This window comes from Rana temporaria, chromosome 4 (assembly GCF_905171775.1).
Source record: "Rana temporaria chromosome 4, aRanTem1.1, whole genome shotgun sequence".
Taxonomy (NCBI): domain Eukaryota; kingdom Metazoa; phylum Chordata; class Amphibia; order Anura; family Ranidae; genus Rana; species Rana temporaria.
In genome coordinates this window covers 297,194,906-297,211,617 of record NC_053492.1, presented here as the reverse complement: position 1 = coordinate 297,211,617, position 16,712 = coordinate 297,194,906, and the positions used below count along the sequence as shown (strand labels likewise).

General features: G+C 44.3%; 1 protein-coding gene across 8 annotated transcripts in view; it reads left to right on the top strand.

The window, feature by feature from the left end:
• MAP7 (microtubule associated protein 7) overlaps nucleotides 1-16,712 on the top strand; it is a 244,015-nt gene that overhangs the window by 196,621 nt on the left and 30,682 nt on the right. For all 8 annotated transcript variants that reach the window (XM_040350497.1, XM_040350494.1, XM_040350501.1 and 5 more), the window contains 2 exons: nucleotides 3,296-3,420; nucleotides 7,948-8,225. In XM_040350497.1, coding sequence (XP_040206431.1) covers nucleotides 3,296-3,420; nucleotides 7,948-8,225 — 403 coding nt within the window. The remainder of the gene's footprint in view (nucleotides 1-3,295; nucleotides 3,421-7,947; nucleotides 8,226-16,712) is intronic.

The following is a 16,712-nucleotide window of genomic DNA, read 5'->3' as shown; positions in this document are numbered from 1 at the left end:
ACACTTTCCAGGTCCAGGGCCGTGGCACTGCCTCTGGTGTTGACCCTGCCTTTGAAGTACTCGTTTGTGAGTAGGCTGTGTGACTGAGCTTCAAGGAATACTCCTTTTATTAGAACCATTGGGTGCATTTTCTATCATATTTTTTTAATTTCCTGGGGGATTAAAGTGGTTGATGTGTTGGTCTGTAGAGTAGTCATATAAAGTTTCCTCTGCGCATGCGCTTTAAAGGTAATTGTCACTGTAGAGCTGTATTTGGCACCTTAATGGATGTCACTGGGTGTAGGAGTACTCCTATACCCCAGCAATATAAACCTAGGTTTATAGCTGGATCAGGGGGTTAATACTCCAGTTCCTGTAGCAGAAAAGTATTGGGGATATTATTCCAACCTTTTCACACTTCCCAAATTAAAACTGGGTATTCATCACATTTTGGATCTCAAGGTTATATGCGTCTTCTTTCAGTCCCAAAAATTCCACATGGAATCTTTTTGGTCTGTCATAGCCTCCTTCCATCTTGGAGACTTTCTGGCCTCTGTAGAAATCAAGGACCCCTACTTGCATGTCTATATTTTTCATGAGTTTTTTTCACATTGCAGTTCGTCCCCAACACTTTCAGTTAGTGGCTCACCATTCGGCCTTTCTTCTGCACACTATGTTCACCAAAGTTCTAGCCCCTGTGCTTGCCTTGTTACACTCTCTGGGCATGTCTATTGTGGGATTTATGATAGACCTCCAGTTGAAGAAGTCAGCACAAGTCTGGACTAGCAATTTAATGTGGACATTACAAACCCTACAACAGTTTGGTTGGATCCTGAACCTTCATTAGTCAGTACTCAGGCAAAATGTTGTCATCGCTAGGACAAGTTTCAAACTCTACTGTCCTAAAATCGGACTCTCCTGTATAAAAGTTAACTGACTCCTCGCTTTTGCATGAGCGTCAAAGGGCTGATGGCAGCCACCTGCTACCTAGGACAACCTGACTTGTGGGTCATCTGTTCAGGATCCCGTCAGACAACACTGAAATTGTGTCACACATTAACAATCATAAGTCGTGCTGCAGAGAGCGGTAGAAAAAATTCTGTCATGGGCAGAACCTCATGTCCCACTCTTGTATGCCATTAACATTCCAGGTAAGGAGCATTGGCAGGTGGACTTCCTTAGCTGGCAGCTCTTTGTTCCAGGGGAAAGGTGCCCTACAGCTGAAGGTAGTTCATCACCTGTGTCTCAGGTGGGGGGGTGCTGGATTTTGGAACTTTTGGCCTCCTAGGTTCAACAACAAACTGGGCATGTTTGTCTCCAGGTACAAAGATCCTCTAGAGGAAGCAGTGGAGGCTCTGGTGGCATTCTCGGAACAGAACAGCTTTGGTCTATACTTTTCCTCCCCTAAAGACCACTTCCTTGTCTGTTCTGCAGGATTGAGATTGAGGGCATTCTTGTGATCCTCATGGGACTTGGGAGCGTGCCAGCATGGGTGCCCCCAGGGAGAGCGGCTCTCAAAGGGGGCACCCAATGGAGGGGTGGAGCCAGAAGAGGAGGATCCGGCCTGCTCTGTGCAAAATCCATTGCACAGAGCAGGTAAGTTTAACATGTGTTTTTTTTTTTTTTTTTTAAACTGAACCTTTACAATGACTTTATGCTCCAGAAACTTTTAACCCCTTCATGACACGGCCATTCTTTGCTATTTGGCACTGCGCTATTTACCTGGCAATTGTGCTCTCATGCAACACTGTAACAAAATGAATTTTATATAAATTTTTTTCACACAAATAATCTTTCTTTTGGGATTATTTAATCACCACTGGGTTTTTTTATTTTATAAATGATAAAAGACCAAACATTTTTGAAAAAGATCTATATATTTTTTACTTTCTGCTATAAAACGTATTCAATACAAAAAAAAAAAAAAAATGTCTTCATACATTTAACCAAAATGTATTTTGCTACGTGTCTTTATATAAGTGTATATTGGTTTACGTGAAAGTTATAGTGTCTACAAACAAAGGTATATATCGGTATACTGAAATACATTTATTTCCTAATTTTTTTATATATATTTTTTTTTTACTAGTAATGACGGTCATCAGCGACTTATAGTGGAACTGTGATAGTGCGGCGGACAATCTGACACTTTGTGGGAACTAACTGCCACTGACGTGACCGCTCTAGTGACACTAATACACTAATACAGTGATCAGTGCTAATAATATACACCATCACTGTACTAATGACACTGGCTAGGAGGGGGTTAACATTTAGGGGCAATCAAAGAGTTAATTGTGTGCCTAACAATTACTGTTGATTTGTTTCTTTCAGGGGAAAAAAGCAAAGTGATCATTTCCTCTGTATAGAGCTTTGTGTTGATTGTCTGCACAGTGCTCTGGGCTTTGATTGGACACAGCCGATCAGCAGGTCCCGGCCATGAATTATTGGCCAGAATCTGACAAACCTTCGATGTGTCAAATCAGAGGTGGGCGAGGGACGCCCAAAACCCGGAAACAGAAGTTTGCATACGGGTATTTTGTTGTGCCTGCAGGAGCCACCCCGTCGCAGTATATGTACTGCACCGGGTCAACAAGCAGTTAAAAAATATTAAGAAATTGAGGCCAAATTCCAGGCAACACATTATAAATAGCTGTATAAAGGTTTTTGAATAAATAAATAAAAGCTGATCATTATAAGCACAGCTGTCAGTGTTAAATGTTTTTTCTCAACACTCTGCTACATCTGCAGGACAGTTTGTTATTTTTAAAACAACAGACTTACTGACTGGATCACCAGGTGAAAAGAAAGTCCCAAGTAGAAAGCTAGTGCAGCCATCACATTAAAAAAAAATGGTAAGCTGCAATATAATAGAATATATGTTTGCTTTTGGGTTTAATACCACTTTAATTTTATAGGCATGGTGTACAGAATAGGCTTTGTATGCGACAGTGGTGCTTGACCTAGCTGTGATCACACAAAGCAGCTAGTGGGATGCTACTGTGTACACAATCAAGAAGTTTAGGTCCGATCAACAATATAATTCTACACAAATTCTTGTGGTTAAGGAAGACTGCATTTTGTAATGAAAATATGTTTATAATTGTAGAATATTAAGGATGGCTGCAGACCAATCACTATCCAGATGTGTGTAAGCTATGTGACTCAACAATTCTTATTTAGCAAATGTATTTGTGGTTTACCATTAAGGACCTTAAAGTCTAATTATCACATATAGACCATGAACACCATTTTACCATATATAAAAACAAGCAGTAAATTTACAAGACACTGACTTTTTTTTATTGGAACATAGGGAGAAAAAAAAGAAAAAAGAGAGGATGAAAAGGAAAATAAACTACGAACGCCTACTTCCACTGTAAAGAGGGGCCATTCTCCTAGAATCTCAAGAGCAAAATCGCTAGCAGCTCTATCTGGAGGGTAAGTGTGCAGATTTCACCTAGACCGTCCTCATTGACATGCCGCAAATTTGTGAATACAAAGCATGATAAAGAGAAACAACACTGCCTTGGATCTTCTGTGCAGTGTTGCATCCTGACAGCAGGGGGAGCTTAGGAGAAGTGTGGTTTAATGGGATCAGCTGGAGGGTGTGTTAAGATAGAAGTTTGGGGCAGTGTGGAGTTAGGGGATCACAATATTCACAGAAAAGGAGTTTGTTGTCCTTCGGTAAACTGTATAGTGATGCTACCACTAGATAGTTGATCAGAGCTTTCTGTGGTTCTTGCCTAAGATTGGTCAGATTTTGCCCCCCTGCCAAAAAATTTAAAATGTAGCTGGATTTAGCTGAGACCATCTTATCAGTGCCAAAGTGCCATCTTATTTAAAAGGGAACAATGGAACACGATTTTTAAACCTATCCTTTTATATGCCCGTAGAACAAACAGGCCAGTGATCTCAGGGTGCTACAACATGAGATGCTCGCTTGGTCTGGAGGGAATAAATAATTGTGTTTCTGGGGTTGAAAATACACCATCGTATATTTAAATAAGGGGAAATATGGTTCTCTCAAAACATAAGGGTACCAGCACCACGGCTTTACTTTAAGAAATCATGTAGATAAACTATATATGTTGTCAAATCAAGAGGGAGTAATGTAAAAGAAAAAGCTACACAGTGGATGCTCTGAGGTGGTCGGGATGTCAAACTCCATTTCATCATGGGCCACATCAGCATTATGATTGCCCTAAAAAAGCCTGATGTTTTGTGTACATTACTCGCCATTAAATTATTACTAAACTACACTACAGATTTTTTTTTTAAATAAAAAAAAATTGAAATTGTGACGAGCAGGTTCAAAATCATACCCAGACATCTTAAGGTGGAGGAGAACCATTGGAAAGGGAACAAACATTGTAGAATAGCATGACCGCCTGATGGGAGTGAAATGTTCAAGGCTTCAGATTTCCAATAATTTATTGAAAAGTTGGAGATCTTCCTGGATTGGGCAAACACTTGGAATAGAGTATGAAGGGAGGACTCTGGATTCATAATAAAGAAAAGAATATTGTCTGCGTAAGCAGCGATCTTGTATTCAGTAGACGAGAGCTGGAGTCCCTTGATGGACTGCTCCGTTCTAACCTTACAGAGAAGGGGCTCAAGGGTCAAAATAAAAATCAGGGGGGATAAGGGGTAGTCCTGTCTAGTATCATTGGATAAGGGAAAAGGAAGAAGGGATTTTGTTCACCCAGACAGTAGCTGTAGGGCAGGAGTAGAGGGCAAAGATCCATGCCAACATGTGGGGACCCAGGCCAACACACGACATGGGGGCATACAGCAACTACCAGTTCACTCAATTGAAGGCATTCTCTGCCACAGTGGATAGAAGAATGGGACTGGGCCCCTGATCGGGCAGTGTGAATCAGATCAATTGCCTTTGTGATATTGTCCCGCGCTTCTTGTTGGGGGACAAACCCCACCTGATCAGCATGGATGAAAAGAGAAATAAAAGGGAAGATTCTATTAGCAAGAATTTTTGAGAATAAATTGAGGTCCGAGTTAAGAAGAGCTATGGGACGATAGTTGCCACATAGTGTATAATCTTTGGTTTTGGAAGAACTGCAAGGTGAGCCCATAATGTATCCCGAGGGAGTGGGTGACCTTTGGGTATGGGAAAATACAGGGGGGGGGAACCTGTTGAAATTATTTGTAGTAATTGAGGGGTAGACTGTCAGGGCCTGGAACTTTGCCTAGTTTAGAAGAGGATAATACAATATCTTAGCTGTGATCAGTAGCTCCAGGTCCACTGCAGATTCTAATTGTGACTTATCTGTCTAGCCTCTACCAAAAATTGTTCAATATAGTACCTGTATTGCAGGCATCAGTGTGCTTGGCAAACTAGTGTTATGTATATAGCCAGTCTGCTATGTTGACAAGGGAACTGCTTGTAACTGCACTTAGAATGGTGCTTTTAAAAGGCAGGAGAAGAGCTGTTTCTTTAGCCCAAGAGCACCATTTTTGTCTCTAATAGGTGTTTACAGGCGGCCCCCTACTTACAAACACCTGCCTTACAAACGACTCCTACTTACAAACGGTGGGAGACAACAGGTAGTGAGAGAAAATCTACCCCATGGAAGGGAAATTCACTCCTGTAAGAGTTAATATGGGAAAAAGGTGTCTCCGCTGATGCTTTATCACCAATCCTTGTTTCCCTAATAACCCAAAATTTTCAAAATCCAATCCTTGGGACAGAAAGTCAGGTGAAATCTTCTGAACAGAGGCACAGACGGCAAAACAAATGTTACGGGGGTGATAACCCTTCCCTATGCCATCCAACCAGCTTAAAAATACATTTTTGGGCTAGAGCTACACTTAAAAAATGTAGCTGTTCCAAATTACGAACAAATTCAACTTGGGGTAAAACGTGTCCTAATTGTTATCACTCCCCTCTCCATTAGGAGTGCCAAGCCAAACTTTCCTGTTTTATAGAACACTCTTGTCTCACAGATGCCAAAGGGGTATTCGGATCATGGCAGCACACCCAGCCTGCTCCCCTTTATCTACAGGCTCCTTAGAAGTACCTTGTGTGGAAAGAAGGATGTAGACCTCTAGTGTGTTCTGAATCACTGACCTGGAACAAATGTGCGGTTCAGTGAATGTATGGAAGTCACTTTATCAGCATCATAGCCAGGCAGCTAGAATGCACAAGACAATGGCATACTTCCCTTTGCAGTCATAGATTGTGTGTAATCCAGAGCTCTTATATAAAAGTAGCAATGCTAAGACATGCCAATTGTTAGGGGTGGTACTGCCATAGATACCTTTTTCATTTTATTTAATCTGTAGAACAAACGGCAGGTCTCGGGATAGCCTAGTTAATGAGAGAAGTGGTGTATGTCACTGAACAATCCTGCTTCATAAATGAGTAAAATGAGTTCAGAGTTTTACTTGAAAAGCACTTTAACTTTCCCCTCATTGGCTTCATAGTCGGTATTTTACTTCTTCCCATAAATATCAGATATCTCTTGTATAGTACCTGTGTTGCAGATGTAAGGCAAGTACCCTTGGGTGACCACGGTCATTGTTTCAATTGGTAATTATCCAGACTGTTATCCCTGTCAGTCCTTTTATGGTTGCATGTCTACCAGTCCTACTGGACAATTGCAGACACACCAAGCCCAAGTCGATCAGCCAAGTTTGATTTTTTTTTTCAGCACATTGCTGTTGCTTTACCCCAAGAGAGGTCATGTCTGTGTAGGGTGCACACCCTACCCTCTCCATAGGTACAAGCTTGTACATATGCTTGATGTGTAGAGCCGAAACAACTAATCGATTAATTTCATAATCGATTACAATTTTCATAATGGATTAATCATCGGACATGTCTGCTGGGAGGTTTTGGTCTGATGTGTGTACTCACCATCAGACCAAAATCCCCGCGGACAGAGAACGCGGTGACGTAGACGACACCGACGTTCTCTGACACGAAAGGTCAATGCTTCCACGCATGCGTCGAATCAATTTGACACATGCGCGGGATTTCGGGCCAGCGGACATGTCCGATGAGTCGTACTAACCATCGGACATGTCCGACGGACAGGCTTCCAGCAGACAAGTTTCTTGGCATGCTAAGAAACTTTTGTCCACTGGAAACCTGTCCGCTAGGCCGGAAAACTGTCCGCTAGGCCCTACACACGGTCAGACATGTCCGCGGAAACTGGTCCGACGGACCAGTTTCAGCGGACATGTTCGGTCGTGTGTACAAGGCCTTACAGTAGCGATTATTTGCTCTTTTTGTACTTATTAGGTTACTAAACATCTCAGGCCTGGGTCACACCTCTGTTTTTTTGGTGCTTTTTGCAGAAACACATTACAGTTCATTTACATGTTTTCCTATGGGACACGTTCACATCCATGATTTTTTTTTTCAGCTGATGCGTATTTGGAAAGGGCAAGGACTTTTTAACGCAAAACAGTGCTATTTTTATTTATTTTTTGTTCAATATACTTCAATGGTGAAGCTACAGAAAAGCATGTAATGTGTTTTTGCGGCAATTTGTGTTTTTGTAATCTGCCCAACAACAAATTGTCCCAAAATGTTTTAAAAATGCAATTTATTTTTTATTTTTTAAGGCCATTATCTGATTAATCGAAACAATAATCGGGCAACTAATCGATTATGAAAATAATCGTTAGTTGCAGCCCTATTGATGTGATTGTTCATGTTATGCCATTATTTTCCATTACAGTGATTAATAGCAAGTGAGATGATCAGTGTGTCCAGGTACTTTTATCTTGTTTCCCAAATCTGAAAAAAAGATGATGGCTACATTAGGGTGTTTGTGTATAACTAGCACAAGCACTCCCATGGAACATGAGCAATTATTTGTCAGTCAGTGGTGGCTACTGGTGAGCATACCCCTGCAGGGATAAAAGCTACAATTTGGACGGATTTGTGTTGGTTTTAAAGAAATATTAGAATATCAATGTTTTCCATTTTTCTGATTTCAGACATCAACAGAAGTCATCAGTCATTTTATCTAGTGCATCTAAGCCAGCACCATCTCTTTCTAACAGTTCCAAAGCGGTAACTACCCCTCAGCGTCCACCATCACCTGGAAATGTCCGACCAATAAAAAAGGAAAGCAAAAAAAAGACTGAAGCCAAACAAGCTGAGGTCACAGCTAAGGAAAACACAGAGCCTAAGAATTCTTTACCAGCAGATGTAGAGCAAAGCAAGGAGGAAAGGCTTCGCAGCCCAAGTCCTGTTACAAAAGAAACTGTACAAGGTACTGAGACTATTTTTCTTTAACAGGTCATTAATAATGGATAGTGGAGAAGCTGCCTGGTCCAGTTAGTAAGCATAATGCTTTCAGTTCTTTGTAGTCATGTGGACCAAGCCAAACATTCATATCAAAGGTGAACTATGATACATTGCTGCGTTCCTCATAATATATCATTGTTAATGGTTTACCTTGAGAAAAAAAATTTAGAGCACACAGGCAACAAAAAAAAGGGTACATGGGCTACATGTCCAAAAACGGCCTACGTGGAGTTTGGCTGTTTTATTTTCATGTGAACAAGAAAGATTTATATTCTGCTGTTATGCTTGGATTATTTTTAATTGTTTTCTTAACCACTTGCTTACTGGGCAAAAATACCCCCTTCCTGCCCAGTCGAAATTTCAGCTTCCGGCACTGCATCGCTTTAACTGACAATTGCGCGGTCGTTCGACTTGACTCCCAAACAAAATTGGCGTCCTTTTTTTTCCCACAAATAGAGCTTTCTTTTGGTGGTATTTGATCACCTCTGCGATTTTTCTTTTTTGTGCTATAAACAAAAAAAAGAGCAACCATTTTGAAAAAAAATATATATATTTCTTTATCGTTACATCACGGGACACAGAGCGGCATTCATTACTATATGGGTTATATGGAGTACCTTCAGGTGATGGACACTGGCAATCTCAAACAGGAAATGCCCCTCCCTATATAACCCCCTCCCATAGGAGGAGTACCTCAGTTTTTACGCCAGTGTCTTAGGTGTTGGTCATGGTTTAGCTTGCCTCCGCATCCTTGGGATTAGGTGAGCTAACCGGTTCTGTCCAAAGGCCTCAGCGCTAAAGTGGTCAGTAACCGGACCCCAAACCCTTGGGGTATAGCCCATAATGCTTTTCTTTTTAGAGAGCTGGACCCTGGGCCCAGAACTTAGAAACCTTTGGGGGCCTAATGTTTCTGTTGCCAGAGTGCTATATGGGCCCAGGACAGTGGATACTTCATAGTAACCCAGGGCCTGAAGGTCTAGACATCCCCACGGAGATGGGGGAAGATTGGGCCTCTTGCTTGGCAAAGTCCTGCGGCATGGAGCAGGTAAGTGAGGGGAAAACTTGCGGAACTTGGTTCTTAGCAGGTTTTTTCTGGGGGGTCACAGGGGACATGCCTAAAGTTATGCGCTGCATCTGGCAAACTAGTCACATATCTTAATGATAGGATGGCTCTATGTGTATTATTCCCCATAAGAAGTGACCTCCCGGGTAGTGTTGGAAAAGCATTGAGTGGGGCCTGTGTGATATAATGTGTGTGTGTGTGTCAGAGAGCTGTGCTTACCTGCAAGCCTCCAGGCGATGCTCCATCGGTTCTTCCTCCTCAGAGCCTGCAAAGCAGGCAAAACGCTGACCTCCTCGTGGTTCCAAGATTGGAGCAGAGAGGCTCCCTTCCCCCCAACCCCCCCCCCCCCTGTCGGCGGGCGCGCGCGCGTCCCCGTGTTATAGGCGCAATTCGCGCCGTTTAGCTGAGGGGGGAAGGGCGGGTCAGTTGCTTAAGGAAGGGGCGGCCCTTCCTTTTTCGTTCCAACAGCTCATTCTAACATTGGAACTGAGGAGGAAAAGACCAGAGCGGCAGCACGGGGCGCCGAGGACACACAGTGGCCAGAAAGGATATTACAGTCTTCAGAAGACTGTTTTCAAGCCTAGAAATAGGCTGTTCTTTTCCATCTCAATAGTTTTTCCTTGGCAATACTACTCAGGGGGACAGAATGCTTTTTCTTTCCTGGATTTGAAAAAAAAAAGAAAAAAAAAAAAAAAAAAGAAAGATTGAAAAAAAAAAAAAAAGTCATCTAGGGGAGAGGAGGCATTTTTTATCCCCCAAACAGGTGTTTGGACAATTAACTATTATAGTTCCAAGTACCAATAAGCTAGCAGGTGTACCTCGGTATTGTACCATGGCATCCGGGTCAGAGGGTACAAGAGGTGGGGATTCTCCCAGAGAGTCTGAGGTCTCAGACAAGGTTATGCCGCTGCTTTCCCCAGAGGGAGCCTTGGGGCCATCGGGATCTGGGGCTGGAGCTGGCGCGGGTCAGTCCAACCCTAAGATGGTCACGGACGAGGTATTACTCACCTCTTTAAAAGAGATGGAGAAAAGAATGGGAAAAATGATAGCCACAGCTATGCGGGGCAGTAAACGGATTAGATCTCCGTCGCCCGAGCGTGGACCCTCGGAAGAGGAGGTCCTTTCCTCAGGGGAATTGGACGACCTCTTGGACAAGGACCAAGTAGGTTCGGGGATCGAAGATCCGGATACAGAGGAGTCTGGAGCAGTCTCCCAAGGGGAGAGCTGGTGGATTCAAGCCTTAACGGACTTGGTCCATAGTGCATTCAACTTGCCAGTACCAGATCTCCAAGTATCGACGGTTTCAGCTTTGGGCTCACTAAGGGCGCCTCAAAGCAATGCAGTGTTTCCGATCCATCCTCTGCTAGAGGGAGTTTTGTTCCAAGATTGGAGCAAGCCAGATAAGATCTTTTTACCACCTAAAAGATTCTCTGCCCTATATCCTATGGAACATAAATTTTCCAAGAGATGGGCTACTCCTGCAGTGGACGCAGCCATCTCATGTGTTAACAAATCGTTAACATGCCCTGTAGAAAACATACAGGTGTTCAAGGATCCAGTTGATAAACGCTTGGAAGCACTACTTAAGAACTCCTTCACTACTGCAGGGGCAGTAGTGCAGCCAGCTGTGGCTGCGATTGGGGTTGCTCAAGCATTATCGGATCAAATTAAGCAGATGCTTAAACTTATTCCTGCCCAGCAGGCAGAAGAATTTTCGGATGTCCCTAGGGCCATATGTTTTACGGTAGACGCAATTAAGGATTCTATCCAGCAAGCGTCACGTTTATCGTTATCCCTTATCCATATGAGAAGACTCTTATGGTTAAAAAGCTGGGAGGCCGAGCCCCCATGCAAGAAGCTCCTGGTAGGGTTCCCCTTCCATTGAGGACGACTCTTCGGAGAAGACCTAGATAAATACATTCAGACCATTTCAAGTGGCAAGAGTACTCTTTTGCCAACTAAAAAGAAGTTTCAGGGGCCTGCGTTTAAACGACAGTACTCCCCTGGGCAGGGGCCCTCTAATGCCAAACAGTATCGACGGCCTCCTGCGAAAGCAAACTTCAGCTTCAACAGCAAGTCGCAGGGACAGGCTGCTAGAGGCAGAAAGCAGTGGCTTCGCAAACCAGCAAAACCAGCCCCCAAGCCGACCTTATGAAGGGGCGCCCCCACCCACGAAGGTGGGGGAAAGCTGCGTCTCTTTTCAGAGGTTTGGGAAGCCAGCATTCCCGACAAGTGGGTACGGTCTTCCGTGGCCACGGGCTACAAATTAGATTTCCTAAGGTTTCCTCCTCCTCATTTCCAGGAGTCGAGGATTCCAAACGATCCGGTGAAGGGAGCCGCATTAATGTCGGCATTAAATCATCTACTTTCCCAGGAAGTAATAGTGGAGGTACCAGTCCTGGAACAGGGGCTGGGTTTCTACTCCAACCTATTCATCATCCCAAAGTCCAATGGAGATGTCAGGCCAATTTTGGACCTAAAGATGGTAAATGCATACCTAAAAGTCCGCTCATTTCGGATGGAATCCGTGCGGTCAGCAGCTGCCACACTCCAAAAGGATGACTTCATGGCGTCCATAGACATAAAGGATGCCTACCTTCATGTTCCAATTTATCAGCCACATCAAAGATATCTACGCTTTATGGTGGCTTCGCGTCATTTCCAATTCGTGGCGCTTCCCTTCGGGTTGGCTACGGCCCCCCGGGTGTTCACGAAGGTCCTAGCTCCAATCCTAGCCAAGCTAAGGATCCAAGGGGTCACGATCCTAGCATACCTGGACGACCTCCTAGTCATAGATCACTCGTCTCCTGGCTTGGAGCGAGCAGTGGCCCTCACGGTCCCATACCTCGAGAGGTTCGGCTGGGTCCTAAATCGAGAAAAGTCAGCTTTCCAGCCCACAAGGCAGTTGGAATATCTCGGCATGAGATTAGACACGGAACAACAAAGGGTGTTTCTACCTCTGATGAAGGTCAAAGCCATCAAGGAATTAATCCTACTGGTTCTAAGCAAGAAAGAACCGACTATTCGCCTATGTATGAGGTTACTAGGCAAGATGGTGGCCACATTCGAGGCGGTACCATACGCCCAGAGCCACACTCGCATCCTGCAGGCAGCCATCCTGTCAGCATGGAGCAGGAGGCCACAGGCCTTGGATATCCCGTTGCCGCTCTCATCAAGAGTCCGACAAAGTCTGTGTTGGTGGTTAGACCCTCAGAATCTACTGAAGGGGAAGTCTTTCAGCCCAGTGGCTTGGAAGATAGTGACCACAGACGCCAGCCTGACGGGCTGGGGAGCAATTTTGGATGGTTGCACTCGCCAAGGTACTTGGGCAAAGCCAGAGAAGCAGTTGCCCATCAACATCTTGGAGCTCAGAGCTGCTCGACTAGCCCTCAGGGCTTGGACGTCAAAATTGCAGGGGTTCCCGGTGAGAATTCAATCAGACAATGCCACGGCCGTGGCATACATAAATCACCAAGGGGGAACCAGGAGTCAAGCCGCTCAGAGAGAGGTGAGCTTGATTCTCCTATGGGCAGAGGCTCATGTGCCCTGCATATCGGCAATATTTATTCCCGGAGTGGACAACTTTCAGGCGGACTTCTTAAGCCGCCAGACTCTATTGCCGGGGGAATGGTCTCTGCATCCACAAATCTTTCAAGCACTCTGCCAAAGATGGGGAGTGCCGGACGTGGATATCATGGCATCGAGACTCAACAAGAAGCTAGACAGGTTCATATCCCGCTCAAGGGATCCGATGGCCTGCGGAACCGATGCGCTGGTTTGCCCTTGGCATCAGTTCAAACTTCTTTATGCGTTTCCCCCGCTCCAGTTACTACCCCGCCTGCTGCGCAGGATCAGGGTGGAGCACATACCAGTCATCCTGGTAGCTCCAGCATGGCCCAGACGGGCATGGTACTCACTAATCCTAAGGATGGTAGTGGGAGACCCTTGGACTCTTCCTCTACGGCCAGACCTGCTATCGCAAGGTCCGATCCTCCACCCTGCCTTACGGCATCTAAATTTGACGGCCTGGAAGCTGAATCCCTGATTCTCAGGGGTAGAGGTCTGTCTCAGAAGGTAATCTCTACCCTAATCAGAGCCAGGAAACCGGTCTCTAGGGTGATTTATTACAGGGTCTGGAAGGCCTATGTAGGCTGGTGTGAGTCCAAGCTATGGCTTTCTCGCAAGTTTACCATCGATAGAGTTTTAAGTTTTCTCCAGCTAGGAGTGGATAAGGGATTGGCATTAAGCACAATCAAAGGACAGATTTCAGCTCTGTCAGTGTGGTTTCAGCGGCCGCTGGCCACCCACTCGCTGGTTAAGACCTTCCTTCAAGGGGTCTTACGTATTAATCCTCCAGTTAAATCCCCGCTTTGTCCGTGGGATTTAAATCTTGTTCTGTCAAGTTTACAGAAACAACCGTTTGAGCCGTTGGCTGAAATTCCTTTGGTTTTACTGACAAGGAAGTTAGTATTTTTGGTCGCCATAGTTTCCGCAAGAAGAGTTTCGGAACTGGCGGCCTTATCCTGTAAGGAACCATATCTTATTTTTCATAAGGACAAGGTCGTTCTCCGTCCTCATCCTTCCTTCCTACCGAAGGTTATATCCAGTTTTCATCTGAACCAGGATTTGGTATTGCCATCCTTCTTCCCTAAACCTACTTCCAGAAAGGAAGGGTTGCTGCATACCTTGGATATTGTCAGGGCCATGAAGGCCTATCTTAAAGCTACAGAGAAGATCCGGAAAACGGATGTGTTGTTCATTTTACCGGATGGGCCCAAGAAGGGGCAGGCAGCTGCAAAGTCCACCATCTCTAGGTGGATTAAGCAATTAATCACTCAGGCCTACGGCTTGAAAGGGTTGCCTCCTCCAGTATCATTAAAGGCTCATTCTACTAGGGCCATGGGCGCCTCCTGGGCAGCACACCACCAGATCTCTATGGCTCAAGTTTGCAAGGCGGCAACCTGGTCTTCTGTCCACACGTTTACAAAATTCTACCAGTTGGACGTAAGAAGGAATACTGATACAGCCTTTGGGCAGGCAGTGCTGCAGGCTGCATTTTGAGACCCTCGGATTCCGGGGGCTCCCCTTTTTTGAGTTAAATTTAAAATTTAAGATTATTTTTCTCAACTAAGTTGGATTTATTATGATTTGAGTATATCTCTAAATTAAATCCCTTTGTCTTGGAGATGTTCTCCCTCCCCTCATTGTAAGCATTGCTTTGGGACATCCCATATAGTAATGAATGCCGCTCTGTGTCCCGTGATGTAACGATAAAGAAAAAGAGATTTTTAATACAGCTTACCTGTAAAATCTTTTTCTTGGAGTACATCACGGGACACAGAGCTCCCACCCCTCTTTTGGGGACCATTTTGGGAGGCATACTGCTTGCTACAAAACTGAGGTACTCCTCCTATGGGAGGGGGTTATATAGGGAGGGGCATTTCCTGTTTGAGATTGCCAGTGTCCATCACCTGAAGGTACTCCATATAACCCATATAGTAATGAATGCCGCTCTGTGTCCCGTGATGTACTCCAAGAAAAAGATTTTACAGGTAAGCTGTATTAAAATCTCTTTTTTTTTCTCAGTTTAGGCCGATAAGTATTCTTCTACGTATTTTTGGTAAAAAAAAAAATCGCAATAAGCGTATAGTGACTGGTTTGCGCAAAAGTTATAGCACCTACAAAATAGGGGACATAACTATTTTTTTTTTTTTTTTTACTAGTAATGCCGGCGATCTGCGGTTTTTATTGGGAATGTGACATTATGGCGGACACATCGGACACTTTTGACACATTTTTGGGACCATTCACATTTATACAGCGATCAGTGCTATAAATATGCACTGATTACTGTATATATGTGACTGGTAGGGAAGGGGTTAACACTAGGAGGCGAGGAATGGGTTAAATGTGTACCCCGGGAGCGATTCTTACTGTGTGGGAAGGGGACTGACTGGGGGAGGTGACCGATCTGTGTCCCTATGTACAAGGGACACAGCATCGGTCCCCTCTCCCTGACAGGACATGGATCTCTGTGTTTACACACAGAGATCCACGGTCCTGCTCAGTTACTGGGCAATCGCTGGGTGCCCGGCGGCCACCTGGCACGCGCATCGTGTTCCCAGTAACGAGGCAGATGCGTGCCCCCTAGTGGTTGTGAAATACGAGGACGTCATATGACGTCCTGTCAGAACAATAGATCTATCGTGCCTCTGTCGATTGACGGCGGCCGGTAGTATAGTGGTTAAAGAGGAACTGCAGTCTGCTCACATAATTTGTAATAAAAGCATATTTGCCATTCTGAAGCTTCTGAAGCTTCCCTCCAACCACTTTGCATATTATTTTATATATACTGTAAAACTGTATTTGTCAAATATGCTGCAGAAATCTCCCTCCACTAAGTCTGACTGCAGCCATTTTAACTGTGGGCAGCTGAAGCTGCTGCCTGTTCACTTCCTGGATTTACACAGACACACAGAGGCAAACCTCTAGTTCTGCAGTCCTGCAGCTCTCATTGGCCCTCTTATGAATCATCCCCTCTCCCTTCCTGGCAAACTCTAATGAGCGTTAGAGAGCTGTGCATAATGTCATAAGCCTAGGCCAAGGATCCCCAAACTACGACCCTCCAGCTGTTGCGGAACTACACATCCCATGAGTCATTGTAAAACTCTGGCATTCACAGACTTGACTAGGCATGATGGGAATTGTACTTCCTGAACAACTGGAGGGCCATATTTTGAAGACCCCTGGCCTAGGCTAATGACTAGGCAAGAAACATGAAGTGGGCTGTATAAGGTATTTACTGGCAGAAAAAAAATTGTTTTACTATCTAAAGTTAAAACAACAAGTGCAGAAGATTTAATGGAAAGATGAAAAAATGACTGAAGGTCCACTTTAATTACTGTATGTTAGGGATAAAAGAGTGACTGGAATTAGAGGGAAAATGGTAACCACATTCATTGCAGTCCACATAAAACTGATATAATGGTTTTGAAAAATGCTGCAGAGTTAAACTACCTGACAATTTCTTATACCACGTTGAACATTGTGAGCTATCTGAGACAATCCATTCTTCTTTTTAGATTTTTTATTTCATGGAGAATGTACCATGAGGATCTGGAACACACATATGTGGGCAGGAACACCCCAAATTAATAACTAAACTAAAGCAGAGAAATCTCCCTAATTTAGTTACTAAGACCTATAAGAACACATTTACACAAACAATTTAGACATGGTGCAAATTGTAATGGCAGGAATATTCTGATTCCTGCTGCGGTTACCAGCCCCATTCACTATGACACGTGGCCCTCCCCTCGGCCACAGCAATTCAAAACTCTCTGTTCAGACAGCATTTTCCTGTGATGATTGCTGTGTGGACAGCTACGA